This window comes from Colletotrichum aenigma (assembly GCF_013390185.1).
Source record: "Colletotrichum aenigma strain Cg56 chromosome Unknown KSG_Cg56_contig10, whole genome shotgun sequence".
NCBI lineage: Eukaryota > Fungi > Ascomycota > Sordariomycetes > Glomerellales > Glomerellaceae > Colletotrichum > Colletotrichum aenigma.
The window spans coordinates 1,895,035-1,911,065 of NW_023500916.1; the positions used below are offsets into that span (position 1 = coordinate 1,895,035).

At 55.4% G+C, this 16,031-nt stretch overlaps 2 protein-coding genes across 2 annotated transcripts; one reads left to right on the forward strand and one right to left on the reverse strand.

Annotated features, from left to right (window-relative positions):
* Window positions 1-5,656: 5,656 nt before the first annotated feature.
* Window positions 5,657-14,190, forward strand: CGCA056_v014395 (Cell wall alpha-1,3-glucan synthase mok13; the record flags this gene model as incomplete). Its single annotated transcript, XM_037329637.1, has 9 exons — window positions 5,657-5,852; window positions 6,645-7,147; window positions 7,214-7,617; window positions 7,676-10,570; window positions 10,624-10,865; window positions 10,920-11,257; window positions 11,309-11,653; window positions 11,709-12,838; window positions 12,888-14,190. 9 exons carry the CDS (start codon window positions 5,657-5,659, stop codon window positions 14,188-14,190), a joined length of 7,356 nt encoding a protein of 2,451 aa, XP_037171619.1.
* A 296-nt stretch (window positions 14,191-14,486) lies between these two features.
* On the reverse strand, window positions 14,487-15,752 carry psiD-1 (L-tryptophan decarboxylase; the record flags this gene model as incomplete). Its single annotated transcript, XM_037329638.1, has 1 exon — window positions 14,487-15,752. One exon carries the CDS (start codon window positions 15,750-15,752, stop codon window positions 14,487-14,489), a length of 1,266 nt encoding a protein of 421 aa, XP_037171616.1.
* Between the last annotated feature and the right edge of the window lie 279 nt (window positions 15,753-16,031).

Here is a 16,031-nt window from a genome sequence, read left to right on the forward strand (position 1 = left end):
TCTGTTGCAACAGTCATCTACCCATCAGTCAGGGCTAAGATATGTTGTCTGCTTGAAGTGTCGTTGAGTTGTGTGGGCCTAGTACCTGAAGCTAGACGTTTTCAGCCAGCCTCCATACCAGCGATCGTGAGCTTGTTCCCGTTGATCGACGCTACGGCCCTGTCTCACAGCTAAACAGCGGTGCCGGGAATTTTCCTTTGTCCTCCACGAGATCATGAGGGGCGTTGCGAGGCTGTTCGGAAACCCGCGTGAGATCCAGTTTTGTTTCTGCCGCTTCCCCTGATTGCATGCAGAATTTCGCAACGGTTTTCTCCTCCATCCCTTTCCAGCTGTGTCAATCAAGAACACCGACTCAGATGCCGCCAAGAAATCACTCTTACACGCCAGATGCTTACGCAGGCGTGAGCCCATATTCAATAGTGAGCCGCCTAGTCAGCGCCGCTTGCTCATGCTTACGAGTAGCTACTTTGAGGTGATGCATCGCGGGTCTCTATTGGCTGCCTTCACCGAATCCTCTGCAGGGTTTAGTGGCGCAGCTCCGTCGACGGGGAACGAAACACGCCTCAGGAATTTGAGCCGCGCGGGAAGGAGTCGAAGGATTATTGAAATTGCCCGTAAGCAATAGGACTACATCTCATCGTTAGTCGTTCGTCGCTCGCCCATTGCGGAATCGAAGGGAAATAACAACGTCCAAAAAGATAACGACGAGACATCCCGAAAAGGATGTGGTGCCTGCCAAGAACAGCAATCGAGGTGCAAAGACCCCGGTCGGTCGGGTCGCGGCCCAGATACAAAGGTAACATCTTCACCTGAGACTCCCGCCCTCACCGTACGGTCATCACAGTGCAGGTGACGAAACAATCAATCATCACTATCGAAGGAAAACGCCCATTGGATCCCGTCACGCAGCAAACAAATCAGCAACCGGCCGATGACGCCCGCTAAGCCGCAGATGCTTGCGCGGTCCGCCGTCCGGGTCGTTTTTTGACACGAAACGGGGATAATTAGGATGGGTTTGAGCAGGATTGATGGGATGGGGATGGGGATGGGGACGGGGATAGGGAAAGGGACAGAGGGGGACGCGGGATGGGGATATGGATAGGGGTTGGAGCTGCGGATAAGAAGAAAAATCGAACGGTACGCGCCCACTCACACACACACATCAATCACTTTGCGCGGTACTTTGAGACGGCGCCGGGCCATGAGTTGGGCTTGGCCGCCACCATGAAAGGGCCAAGCCATCAAGCCAAACCCGCGTGTCCGTCCGCGCGCCGCCCGCCCGCGGAAGGAAGGCCAATTGATGAAGGGAAGACCCCCACTTCGCTTCGTTGCGAAGAAAAAAAAAAAAGAGAGAGAAGGGGACAGGGGACGTGGGCAGGGCTCTGCCGTGACTCGTCCCGTCGGGGATAAAGGCCCGCCGATTCAGTTCCTTTGTCTGTGTGTGCCCTGCCAGTCTCCAGTCTCCAGAGAGATTGAGTCCTGACTCCGTGGCCTCTGCTGAGTAAGGACCCACGCTTCGTTCGATCCAGCCCGCCTCCTTTGTCCCAGGTGTCTGCGATAAGTGGAGGTATCTCCATCGGGTCCATTGCGAACATTGCGGAGAACTCGGCTGGGGGTGCGTGTGGTGGTGGTGGTGGTGGTGGTTGCGCGGTGGCTGGGGAATTTTTGCGTGTCATCTTCCAGGCAGCATCTCTCGAAATGACCAAGTGGCTTTTTCCGATGCTGTGATAGAGGGGGAAGATGCCGTTAAATGTGGAAGGACGTTGAAAAAGGCCCGAGAAACATGTGCACCGTCTGGGCTTTTGGGTTCGTTCGGAATGCAATATCTCGTCCGTTAAGAACAGGTTCAGCAAACAGACTGCTGGACCGACGCATCGGACGGCAGGCAAGGCTTGGCGAGTCGCGGCGACGACACTTTGACAATTCTGGAGACTTTCTCGTCTGTGATGGGTATTACCTTGACCGTTGACGGCCGCGGTTGGCTTTGGTTTACCGTTTACCTAGGTTCGGCGCAGTTAGTGGCGGTCCCAGAGGACCGGGTTTGACTCGACCCTGAAAAAGGTTAGGGAAATGAAGAAAATTCCAGAAGGAATATACATGCAGTTTAGAGTGCGGAACATAACGAGATGCGGCCAATATTGCAACACTCGTTGACAATATTGACAATAAACGGTCGCCAAAATGTCTGACCGCGGATGGGAAACCCCATCATCTGTGCATCGTCGTGGAGACTGCCAAATCTCCCGCACAGTTATGCCGCAGCATCTCTCCATCCACGTCCTGCACAAAGCCACAAACTGTGATAGAGACAACTGAATAGGAGAAATAGGGGCAGAAACTCTGGGCACTCGAGGCCATTTTATTTACCACATCAATTTGCTTCTGCTACTTCGCCTAACGCATCCGCACGGGTTGGCGGTATCAGATTGATCGGGATCCGTCTTCCTGGGAAAGATGTGAGGTTTCGCTGCGGAACGGGAACATGGGCAAGAAACCGCCGCCGCGCCCCGACTTCAGTTCCCAGCAGCTCCAGTTCCCAGCTCTAGCTCCAGCTTCTTGTCCCAGGCTCCCAGGGCCAGCATCACCCGGAGTGGCACCATGTCAGTGCCCACCACGGAGACATGGGGAGGTTGTTTGGACTTTTGGAGCGAATCCAGTTTTCCCCCCTCCCGGCGGCCTGTCTGCTCCGCTCTCAGTGCCTCGTAAAGCGCGCCACACCGAGATTGAAGATGGGGATTGTCTGGAGACGAAGGCACAGTCACTGAGCCACACGCACAACCTGAAGCCTCCGTATCGCATCGCGCCCGCGGAACGACTGGAAGGATAAAAAAAGTTGGCAGAGGGGGATCTCGGGAGCGCACCAATGGGCGACGATCCAAATGGCAACGACGGTTCCTTGTTGAGCGTCACCCAATACTAGAGATAAATATAGCAACGATCACCACAGGGGGGGGGGGGGGGGGGGCCAACGGATCTTAGGTTGGAGCTACGGCAGAATACCACTGCTTCGGTCTCGGGCAAAAAATGACGAGATTTTCGGGCTTCGTTACCAGAGACATGACATCCCACGGGCAGGACGGCACCTACGGGCAGCGCGGACGGCACCCAACCGATGGGATTTCTCAGCCTTCTTTTCCAGTTGCCTAGTGTGCTACCTCAGCTAGTGTAGCGTAGCGTACCGTACCGCCAGTACGGGCTGTGAATCAACAGGGCCGCATTTTGGTTCACTCTGCGCCCTAATGCCTTTCCGCTTCGGGTAGGCCGGAAGTCAATAGTTCACCGAAGGTTGGCCAATGAAGGAGGCATCTCCCATGGGTGTTGGCCAGCACCTCCGGGCTGATGAGTGGGCAGCGGGCAGCGGACATGCCGATACGGCGATATTCTTCTAGACCGATTAGACGGGAGTTGGATCGATAATCGGTGAAGGAGCCTGCACTGTTCAGGGCTGAGGGCAGGCTGAAGCACAGGGCACAGAGCAGGATACGGACGGTGGGAATAAGAAGAAAATATGAGTGCTGCTCGAACGTTGTGCTTTCTTCTCGGGGCTCGGGGTGGCTTGTTACCGGGAGATAGCTATGCACATGTGCCTATGCATGCAAACCGCTGCTGGCCTGTTTGGCTGGCATGTTGGCACTGCAGGAACACCAGTCGGTGGCTGTGTGTCTTGTGTGTATGCACAAAGTCGCTCCACCAGGGCACCGTATTTTCTCTCATAGCCGCGTCATGCAAACCCATGATAGGGGGTGACTAAACAAGCTTCGGCATGCCTTGGCGAATTCATCGCGAAAGCAAGACGGGCCCTGCCAAGAGGAACTCCTGAATCTCCACTACGGGAGTTGTTACAAGTGAACTTACGGGATGAAGTTGAAGACATGTCGATTTATGTTGTTGTACGTACACTACATAGTACATATGTGTGTCTGTTAGATTTGAGGACAAAAGAGCTGGCTACTGACTGGTGCGTCTGGGCAGAAATGAGGCTTGAGTTCAAACGAACCGAGACCAGCCTCCTTTGGCCAGTTTTTTGAGTTTCAGCTTGCAAGGACAGCACTTGCGCAGTTCCGCCAGCTGTTCGGACGAATACGAACATCAGACGAGCGAGGAACACTTGACAAGCACTGGACACCGCCCGCCGTTTGATTTCCTCTGTGCACTAGCCGCTGCGGCCTCTGTGCACTGGTTGACATGCACTAGAAACTTACTACGAAGTACCTAGTGTGGTGCTGGCCGGCTGCCTGTCTGTCTTGATTGCTAGCGCGGGATGCTCCATGTTCGGTTCCCTGGAAGCGAAGCGCCTTCGTGTTGCAGATTTGGATGATGGACGTGGCTGACGGTAAAATGAGCAGAGCAGCAGCAGAAGAGGCTGATTGATGGATGTGCGAAAGAGGACGGGCGCTGAAAGATAAGAGATGTTGGTTGATAATGATCCGACCTGGGCCTGATGCGTGGTATTGGACGGGAAAAAAAAAAGGGAAGGTTGCAGTGTGACTCTGTAGCTCAATTGAGCGTTCTGCGCCGACGAAACACGCAAAAACAGGCAAAAACAGGACAAGCAGACTGCCCGAATCAACTGAGACTCTGCCCGCTCCGCGTTGAGTTTACCCAGAGTACTTACCTGCACCGTTGCAAATCCAACGTCCGTCCTGTCCGTCCGTTTGTTTGCCACTTTGGCTCTGCAGTCTCTGCAGTCTGTAGTCTGCACCAAGCAAGCAAGCAAGCCCAGGCCTGTGAGGGGGAGGGCGGCCGGCACATCTGCCACTTTATTAGTGCACAAACCGTTCGAGCCGGGCTAATGCCGTGACGTCAAAAACGATGCGCTGTCCGTCACTTTCTACCGAGTCCTAGCAGCAGAAGAGCCCACAATCACGCTCAGTCCGTGACCCGTCCCTTCATCCCTCCTCATCCCATCCCATCACCCATCACCCATCACCATGATCCCATCCCGTCCCATCCCATCCTGAGCCGTGTGCTGTGTCCGTGTGTGGTGGACCCCTCTCCTGACTCGCTTGTCTCCTTATCGAAGTCTTCCCGAAAATTCTTCCCACACTTTTTTCTGCTGTGTACATCCACAGTCACACACACATGGATCCATGTAGCGCGTATATGCTAAGCCTAGGCAAAGACACACTGCAAAAACAGCGAACAATGAGACAGACAATCGAAAAAAGGGGACCATGTCGCCAACACGACCAACCAACGCAGGCTGCTTACCGTGCCATAAGACGCCATACGGTGTCGGCGGCTGGCAGCGGGCACAACACGAGAAATATGCAATGCAATGCACGAATGGCCTTGTCCACCGCCCCAGGCCACCGCAGGCAAGCGAGCCAAACCCCCCAACCTCACCCCCAAGAATAGGCTCTCTAGCCGCGTTCTGGACCTCGCTGCTGCCTCTCGTGACTGGAACATGCTGATTGTTTCCATCAGTTCTACGCAGCACCTACGGCGATGCCCACTTGCCCTCGTTGAAGCTTTTGCTCGGCAGGCTTAATGCTGTCTTGGGATTTGCTTGAAGCTGGCTCTCGCGTGCCCGAGCACAAGCCAAAATCAACCCCCCCCCCCCCCCCCCCCAAACACCCAAGCCCAACCATCCTTGACCACCATCCCTGGAGGATCCAGGATCGATTGGCTTCCCGGGAACCACCCTGGTCGGAAAATGTCCAACTTGTCGACTTTTGAGGCTCCACTCCCCTTGCCCGGGTCCGCTTCTTCCAAGCCGGGCACAACGAGCCTCGAACAGTGGCCCGCCGGCGTCAAGGCCCTCAAGGCAAAAAGCCAGACGAAGGACCGCCTTCTGGCCCTCCGAGGCCTCAGAACCTGGACTTGGGCCCCAAGTCCCGAAGATCTGCATTGTTGGCCAGTCCACCGCGGCGGACGCGGTGGACTGGGGGGGGGCCCCTTTAGCACCTTAGGAAGGAGGATATTCATAGTACCCAATCGGCCAGCCTCCGGAACCCTGCTCTTTTCGACAGCCGAACGAAGGCCACCCGAGGGAAGAACGAGCAGGAGGGAAAGAAAAGGTCACCGCTATGATGCAGACATGAGTAAACCTCGAGCTCGTATCCTAGAATGGTGGGCTCCGCTGTCGACGGGCATGACGGGCTTTGGTGACCCTTTTCGTGAGGCGATGCCTGGTATACCTGCGGGTCTGCGTCTCTTTACCATGTATCCCAAGTATCGATTCCCGCCCCCTTAGTTCAAAAGATTTCTGTCTCCATCGAAGGATGTAGATGTCCCTCCCTCCCACCCCCCCCTCTGACGTATCTTGGTCCTGGTTTTCTTGCTCTAGCTTCTGCTCTGCGTGTTTGTGTGGGAACTGGAGATCTTTACAATCGCTCAAGCCTCCTTTCCATACTTTCGTCTTTCGTTCAATCAAGCAAAACTGGCATCACTCGCTTTTGGCCGGTTTATGAGTATTGTTACATCGCTTTTCACTTTCGTTATCTGATTTTTATCGGTTTTTAGCCCCCCGTATCTCCCTGATTGTGTGTGGGTGTGTGTGTGTGTGTGGTCTCTCTGGCGTCATATCATCAGTTGGCTTGGATACTCACTCCCATACAACCAGAAGCAGTGGTCGGTCGCTTCAACCCACGCTCGCTTCGAGGAGCTCTCGGGCGTCCCTCACAACACCACATAACAAGCAGCCAAGATGTGGTTTGGGAGTTCGCTCCTATTACTGGGTTGCTTAACCCATAATGTTAATGGCTACAAGTACGACCCGGACTATGTCGACTTCAACCTCAACCAAAACAAGGATGCGCAAGATCCTATGCAATACGATGGAAAATGGGAGAACCACGATTTCCACCCGTCACCAGACAACTGGCGGTTTCCCTTCTACACTATCATGCTCGACCGCTTCGTAAACGGCGATCCAGCCAACGATAACGCAAACGGAACCGTCCTCGAGCAGGATATCACGGGTACGCAGCTGCGATTTGGTGGTGATATCGCCGGTTTGGTGGACACGCTGGATTATCTCCAAGGAATGGGCATCGATGGACTGTATTTCGGAGGATCCATGCTCATCAACCATCCCTGGAACTACGATAGCTACTCTCCGTTGGATCTCACTCTTCTGGATTTCCACTTTGGCAACATCACGATGTGGAGAACCGCCATCGAGGAAATCCACAAGCGTGGAATGGTAAGTTCTCACGATGATGGAGAAAGATTTCGGATGAGGACATGTGAGCTGATCTGTAGGACTTAGTACATTGTCTTCGACAACACGGTTGCGACACTGGGTGACCTGATCGGTTTTAAGGATTACCTCAACTCCACGGCGCCGTTCGAGCCCCACGAGATGGAGGCCATCTACAAGACCGACCGACACTACTTGGATTTCACTTTCCCGACTGGATACAACAAGACCTGCGAAAACTTCCCGAGGTTGTACTACGAGTCCGGTTACGAGGTCGGCGAGGAGGTTTACAGCATGTTTGAGGGCTGCTACGACGGTGACTTTGATCAGTTCGGTGACACAGAGGCTTTCGGCGTTTACCCCGATTACCGTCGTCAGTTGACAAAATTCGCTTCCGTCCAGGACAGATTGAGAGAATGGGTCCCCGCCATCAACCAGAAACTCGGCCACTTATCCTGCATACTTATCAAGATGTGAGTTCGGGGAATGGCCGCGAGGAAACGTTGCAGAATACTGACAAATGCCCCATAGGTTGGACATTGATGGCTTCAGATACGACAAGGCGTTGCAAGTTACGGTTGATGCCCAGGGCGAATTCTCCAAGACGATGCGTGAGTGCGCCCGCTCCGTCGGCAAGGAGAACTTCTTCCTCCCTGGTGAGATCACAGGTGGTAACACCATGGGATCTATCTACATCGGTCGCGGACGCCACCCCGAGCAGTGGTTCAAGGACATCAACACCGCCTATAGCACGAATGAAACTGTCGCAGAGGACCAGGACATTTTCATCCGTGACAAAGGCCACCAGGCCTTGGATTCGGCAGCCTTCCACTACTCCTTCTACCGTTTCTTGGTCATCTTTATGGGCATGGATGGTACCGGTGTCGCCGGTTACGATGTGCCCAGTAACTTCGTCGAGGCCTGGAACGAGGTCCTCAGAGCCAACGATCTGATCAACGCCAACACTGGTGAAGTCGACCCCCGTCACATGTACGGCGCCATGAACCAGGATACCTTCCGCTGGCCCGCCATCGAACTCGGCCATGAGCGCAGTCTGATGGGTCTTTTCGTCACGACACTTCACCTGCCCGGAATCCCCATGCTTACCTGGGGCGAGGAACAGGGCTACTACGTGCTCGACAACACCGCGCAGAACTACATGTTCGGTCGTCAGCCTCTGGCTTCCGCCCCAGCCTGGCAACAGCACGGATGCTATTCCATGCCTGCCACCCTTTACTTTCAGATGCCTCTGTCCAACGCGCGCCAGGGCTGCCGTGACGACACTGTTTCCTGGGACCACCGCAACCCCGCTCACCCCATGAGACTCGTTCTCAAGCATATGTACTGGATGAGAAAGCAGTACCCCGTCCTCCAGGACGGCATGTGGCTCGTTCAGCTGTCCAACCACACCGAGGAGCTCTTCTACCCCGGTAACTCCGGAATGGCTACTGTGACCGGTCTTTTCAGCGTCATGCGCTACCAGCTCGGTGTTCAAGATATGGGTGAAGATCTCGTTCCCGTCTGGTTCCTTTACAACAACTGGAACGTCACCAAGTCGTGGACCTTTGACTGCTCCAACGAGGACGAAGCTCTGATCTCTCCTTTCGAGGACGGAACCACCGTCAAGAACCTGTTCTTCCCCCACGACGAGATCAAGCTCGAGGCCTCCACCAAGAAGCTTGGCTACGCTGGCAACACGGGTTTCAACGGCTGCACCAAGAACATCACCATGGCTCCGTTCGAGTTCCGCGCCTACGTACCCAAGGCCGACTTCAAGAACCCCCCTGTCATGCTCACCAAGTTCAGCCCCGGTCACGACTACCGCATCCTGGCCAACGAGACGAGCAGCACCGTTCCTATTGAATTCCAGTCCAACGTGGAGCTGAACTGCGAGAAGTTCAAGGACTTCATCACCTTCAGGGCTCACACCGACGACAACAGCGTTCCATCCATCGACGAAAGCTCCATCAAGTGCTCCAACGTTTCCGAGCGCCCGCACGAGTGGACCGGTGTTTTGCCCTCCGTCTGGTCGTGGAAGGCCAACCTCATCAACGTCAAGCACGGCGTCCACGAGGTGACTGTCAGCAACGCCACCACCGCTACTGGGAACTCGACCACCGGTGCAACTGATCACTTCTTCTTCCGCATCGGCGCGGCCGAGAACCCGATTGTGTTCCCCGCGACCGCCAACTACTCCACCACCCTGCTCTCCCAGGACGACGACGGCACCCTCAGGATCAAGCACAGCGCCGCCGGTGCCTCCAAGTTCCGCTACTCGACCAACTTCGAGTCCTCCTGGAGCGACTGGGTCAACTACGAGACCGAGACAAAGGTTGTGAAGCAGGAGTGGAACGGAACCAAGGAGCAAGAGTGGGATGGAGAGCACATCATCGTTCAGTACTGGTCCCAGATCCTCGGCACCAGCGCCTACAAGGTCCACGCTGATCTCGACTTCGACATTCCCCGCCGCATCCCGCACATGTTCGCCGTTGGCAAGTTCAACCAGTTCGGTTATGATAGCGGTCTGACCAAGGCCTTGTCGCACAAGGCTGAGTCGCTTTGGCAGTGGCATTATATGGATGAGTGGCCCAACTACTTCCAGTTCAGCATCTGGGGCATGAACCCCGACAAGATGCCCGATCAGTCGTTCGTCTACGGTGACGTCGACGGCGACGGCGTCGCTGAACGTATACCTCCCTCCTCGCTGTTCACGAACGCCATTAATATCACTTCCGCGCCGCCCAAACCGTACCTCGCTTACAAGGTCATTCTCAACGACGCCACGTTCCAGTACCAGCTCATCCCCGTTGGCAGCATGTGGGTACAGTTCTTCCTCTGGCTCCTGCTCTTCATCCTCCCCGTCGTTGGTGGTCTCGCTGCCGTCCAAGCCTTCAAGCGCTCTTTCTACCAGGTCAAGTTCAACGAAACCGGTGTTGGTGCCCAGTCCAAGTTTGGTCAGATTGTCGAGAAGACCCGCAACGTTTTCATCGGCGCCGCTGGCGCCATTCCGCTCAAGATGAACAGCTCCACCGACCTCGTTTCTGCGGCCGCGGCTGCCACCACCGCCAACAAGCGTCGCAGAGTGTTGATTGCCACCATGGAGTACAACATCGATGACTGGAACATCAAGATTAAGATTGGTGGTCTGGGTGTCATGGCCCAGTTGATGGGTAAGGCGCTCAAGCACCAGGACCTCGTTTGGGTCGTTCCCTGCGTCGGTGATGTCGAGTATCCCGAGGACCAGCCTGCCCCTAGCATGTTCGTCAAGATTATGGACCAGATGTACGAGATCAAGGTTCAGTACCACATTGTCGATAACATCACCTATGTTCTGCTGGACGCTCCTGTTTTCCGCAAACAGACGAAGTCTGAGCCCTACCCCCCTCGCATGGACGACTTGGAGTCTGCCATCTACTACTCTGCATGGTAAGTTGAAAACCTTATTTGATCGCTTTCAACACGTACTGACATAAATTCAGGAACCAATGTATTGCCGAGGCAACCAACCGTTTCCCCATCGATCTTTACCACATCAACGATTACCACGGAACCATCGCACCGCTCTACCTGCTCCCCAAGACTATCCCCGTTGCTGTGTCCCTCCACAATGCCGAGTTCCAGGGTCTCTGGCCCATGCGCACACCCGAGGAGAGCAAGGAGGTTTCTAAGGCGTACAACTTGGATCTTGAGACCATCAAGAAGTACGTCCAGTACGGTTCAGGTAAGCATGCATTCGCCCCGGCGGGTTGCCAATCAGATCACTAATATCACGCAGTTTTCAACCTTCTCCACGCTTCCGCCAGTTACCTCCGCATCCACCAGAACGGCTTCGGCGCTGTCGGTGTCTCCAAGAAGTACGGTGACCGTTCGTTCGCCCGTTACCCCATCTTCTGGGGTCTCTCCAAGATCGGCCAGCTGCCCAACCCCGACCCCACGGATACCGCCGACTGGGACAAGGAGGATTTCATGAAGCAGAAGAAGCCCGAGGTCGACCCCGCGTGGGAAGCCAGCCGTGGTGATCTCCGTAGACAGGCCCAGGAATGGGCCGGCCTGAAGGTCGACCCTGAAGCCGAGCTTTTCGTCTTCGTCGGTCGTTGGTCTCTGCAAAAGGGCGTAAGTCATGAATCGGTCTACTGGCTCGGAAACTTTGCTGACATCTTCTAGGTTGATCTTATTGCTGATGTGTTCCCCTCTGTCCTCGAAACCAACCCCAAGGTTCAACTGATTACCATTGGTCCCGTTATTGATCTCTACGGCAAGTTCGCTGCCCTGAAGTTGAGCAAGCTCATGGAACTCTACCCCGGACGTGTCTTCTCCAAGCCCGAGTTTACTGCTCTCCCGCCCTACATCTTCAGTGGTGCCGAGTTCGCCTTGATCCCCTCCAGAGATGAGCCCTTCGGTTTGGTTGCTGTCGAGTTCGGAAGAAAGGGAGCCTTGGGTGTTGGTGCCCGTGTCGGTGGTCTCGGTCAAATGCCCGGATGGTGGTTCACGGTCGAGTCGACCAAGGCTGTAAGTCAACAATCATTCCATCTATCCACCCACAAGCCGCTAACAAATTTCACAGGCCCATCTTACCAAGCAGTTCAGACACGCCATCCAGTCCGCTCTCAAGGCCGATACCAAGACTCGTGCCGAGATGCGTGCCTACTCCGCCAAGCAACGTTTCCCTGTCGCCGAGTGGCTCGAGAAGCTCGAAAAGCTCCAGGCTGGCTGCATCAAGTCTCACGCCAAGTACGGTAAGAAGGGTCTCGGCAAGGGTAACGTCCTCGTCAAGCGCAGCCGCGCCAGCTCCAACGTCGGCCTCCGCGAGGAGGTCGAGCTCGTCGACCGCTCCCCCGCCTGGATGAGACAAGTCTCCGACTACGACGATGATGCCACCACTCTCAACACCGGACGCAACACCCCCGCTGGCATGCAGACTCCTCACGGTTACTACTCTAGCACCCCTGGATCGCCCATCATCTCGCCTTCTCCCGCCTATGTTGACTCTCCCGGTGGCTCTCGCGCTGCTTCTCCTGGTCCTCACAGCCGCAACATCTCTGGCAACGAGCTTACTCACTCTCGCAACTACTCTGGTTTCTCCACTCACGATGTCAACAACCACAGCCGCAACGTCTCCGGTTTCTCCATGGCCGACACGCTTCCTCTGCCTCCCCCAGGCGGTGCTCTGGGTATCCACGACAACTCCTCCCGTGCTTCCATGCTTAGTGTCGAGGACGTTGTCGGTGACCGCCATGACTACAAGCTCCAGCAAGTCGACCCCTTCTTCACCGACCAAAAGGGCGAGTTCTACCAGGAATTCGAGGAGAGACTCAAGAACCTCAACGCGCAAAACTCCATTTCTGATCTCTGTATCGAGGACTACCTGATGAAGAGTGAAAAGGAGTGGTTCGACATGTACCTCGACGCCAGGCTGGGTCGTCCTTCGCGCCCCTCGTCTCCCTCCGGCTCCGGACGACGATCCATGTCTAGAACCCGCTCCCCGTCCAGATCCCCTCTCGGCATGCTCAAGAACCTGTCCAGCTCCAAGCTCAGCTTGCCCATGGAGCGCGGCCGCGCTGCCAGACGTTCCAACCTGATGAACAGCACCAACGCAGATGGCTACGGTGACCAGACTCCTCCCGACTCCCCCGGCTATGACCGCGCTCAGTTCGCCCTTCCCGACGACTACGTCCCCCCCACTGGTGTCAAGAAGTAGGTCCTCATCCTTTGGCTCCCCCGTATCAAAACTAACATCACCCAGGTACCTCCAGTACAAGGTCGGCGATTGGCCCGTCTACGCGATGCTCCTGGCTCTCAACCAGATCATCGCCACCAACTCCTACCAGGTCACCCTTCTTACCGGCGAGGTCGGCCAGACGGCTTCCAAGCTCTACGTCATCGCGTCCATCTACCTCTTTGGCTCCCTTGTCTGGTACACGCTGTCCCGCACCGTGCCTCTTCTGTACCCGCTCTCGGTGCCTTACATCGTCTACGGTATCGCCTTCCTGATCCTCGGCTGCTCCCCCTTCGCCGCGGACAACAACACTCAGATCTGGCTCCAGAACGTCGCCACCGGCATCTACGCCTTCGCCTCCGCCTCCGGATCTCTCGCGTTCGCATTTAACTTCGGTACCGACGGCGGCTCTACCGTCCCCAAGTGGATCCAGCGTCTTGCCATCATTCAGGGCTTGACCCAGCTGTACACTCTCGGTCTCTGGGCCTGGGGTTCTCTCGTCTCCGAGGCCGAGGCCAACTCTCAGCCCAAGCCCACTCTCGCCGGCTCCCCCGCCCTCCTCGGCATCTGTCTTCCCGTGTGCCTGCTCCTGTGGGCCGTCGGCGTGCTCCTCTACCTCGGTCTCCCCGATTTCTACCGCGAGTCCCCGGGTCCCGTGCCCAAGCTGTGGGCCTCCCTGGTCAGGCGCAAGACCATCGCCTGGTACCTCCTCGCCGTCGCCATCCAGAACTACTTCCTCTCCCCGCTCTTCGGCCGCAACTGGTTCTTCCTCTTCTCGTCCCAGCACGTGCCCGTCTGGAGCATGGTCATCCTCGCCCTCTTCTTCTTCATCTTCGTCTGGGCCTTCGTCCTCTGGGGCCTGGCCAAGGCCAGTGCCAGCCACCCCTGGCTGTTCCCCATGTTCGCCGTCGGTCTCGGTGCTCCCCGCTGGGCCCAGATTTGGTGGGGTACCTCCCGCATCGGCGTCTGGATGCCTTGGGCCGGCGGCGCCGTCGCAGGTGCCGTCCTCAGCCGTATTCTCTGGCTCTGGCTCGGTGTCCTCGACGGTCTCCAGGGTGCGGGTATCGGTATGATTCTCATGCTGACGCTCACCCGTGTCCACGTCGCGGCTGCCTGTGCCGCGGCGCAGGTCGTCGGATCAATCTTCACCATGCTCGCGCGTGCGACGGCGCCCAACAACGTCGGTCCCGGGCCCGTCTTCCCCGACGTCAGCGAGGGTGTCGGCGTGGCGCTTGCGAGTGCGTGGTTCTGGGTGGTTCTGTTGTTGAACCTGTTTATCTGCATTGGTTACTTCAAGTTCTTTAGAAAGGAACAGGTTAGCAAGCCTTAAAGGGAAAGGGATATATACCACAAGGCTATGATTGTGCTTTTCTGGGATTAGACATGGATAGAAAGTTTTTGTTTGTTTTGGGTAGCATATGATCCTCAGTAATGACCACACACTTACTACTGTTAATAGAGATAATGAACAATTAGATATCTCTCAATCAGTTCCAGTTTCAGTGAAGCTCGGGTAGAAAAGAGTGATGCCCGGCCCATTTCGCTTCAGGTAAAGCAAGAATCGTGAAATTAGAAACGACCATCCTCAGTGTACCAACTTGACGCAATACCAACAGCACCTGACTCTCAACTCTTTGGAATGACTGTGGCAAGCGCGCTTCGAACAGGAACGTGACGACGGCTTAGATGGTGAATGTTCGGCTCAGGGATTGCATCCGGGCTAAAGGAGAGCTTGACGTTAGGTCCAAAGATTAGGCAATGAGTTGAGCCGCCAAAGTGGAAGCGACCAATCTTTTCCCCCTTCTGAAAAGTTGGCTTATCGAAGAAGTCAATAGAGGAGACCTCGGCCATGCCAATCATAACTACAGCCATAAGGCCGATAGCGGGATTATCGGCCTGGATGACAGCGACGCCACGCTTGGCGACGGCGGAGATGTATCTTTGTGACAGTTCGTCCGCGCCGATGTCCGGGCGTCCGATGCCTTTGTCCGGGCTGAAGCTCCACATGAGAGGCTCTGAGTAATATGTACCGTTGATGATGTTGGGTGTACCAACGTAAGAGCCGGAAACAGGAGCATGCCAATTGTGATAGCTGTCGGCACTGAGAAATGCCTGATAGACAGTGCCACCAACGAACTGGTTGGCCAGGTTCTCATCGCCAAGCATATCCGCTAGGCTGTAGTTCGAACGCTTGTCGGCGTTCTTGACCCAAAAGGTATCGCGAAGCTGGACATTGTTCTGAATAAAGAAGGGAGTTGACTCGCGGGCGCTAACGATGACATTCAGGTCGTCAGGAGATGGGAGCGGCCTGAGGCCGTCCTGGAAGTCGCGGGTGAAGAATTGGTCCCAGGAAGTGAAGCCGTAATGAATAGGATCCTTGGGATCGGGGACAATGTATGTCTTTAAGAAGTCTTTCAATCCAGTCTCTTCACTCTGGGCCTGGGATGAAAGCCAGCCTCCTGCGGCAGTCGTCACCGGTTCGACGGATTTGTCCGTGGTAAGGAACTGACCCCAGTAGACCAACATTTCTTTGAAAATCTGATTGACATCGTCGCGAAGAAATGCAGAAAAACCAGCTTTCGTGGCCATAGGCCAGTCTAGTATAGCGTTGATAGGGGTGCCGATTTGAGGGGAGTCATTGTAAAGGATTGGAGTTTGGATCTGGTAGTTGAGTGCTTGAATAAGTTTAGGCAGTTCTCTGATTTCTGGGCCGCCGCCTGGAATGGTGTCGTAAGGAGGTCTGGTTGGCACCTCTGTCAACATCTCTGTGAAGAGCATGAAGACAGTGGGATTTGTGTCGATGAGAGTCTGAACGGCATCGATAGGTGGGACGGTGGGCAAGTCCGCAGCCTCCGCTCTGTTGAGGATTTCCCTGACATGATCCTGCATCATTGTAGGATCATGAGGCAACCACCCACCGATTCGATGCGCTAGAGACGAGTGAGGAACATGCCCAATTCTCGCTTCACCTTCCTTAGACTGAATAGCCATGATGCCGGGATGTGGTAAAATGTGTGGAAGAGGTACTGGCGCAGTTTCTTGGTGTTTCCTGGAAAGTATGCAACATACATCAGGGCAAGCATTCTTGTATCTATATACAAAATCCCACCCATTCAGCCAGCCACTTTTCAATCAAAGCTCTGCGGCATCGCAACTACATCGACGGTTCAG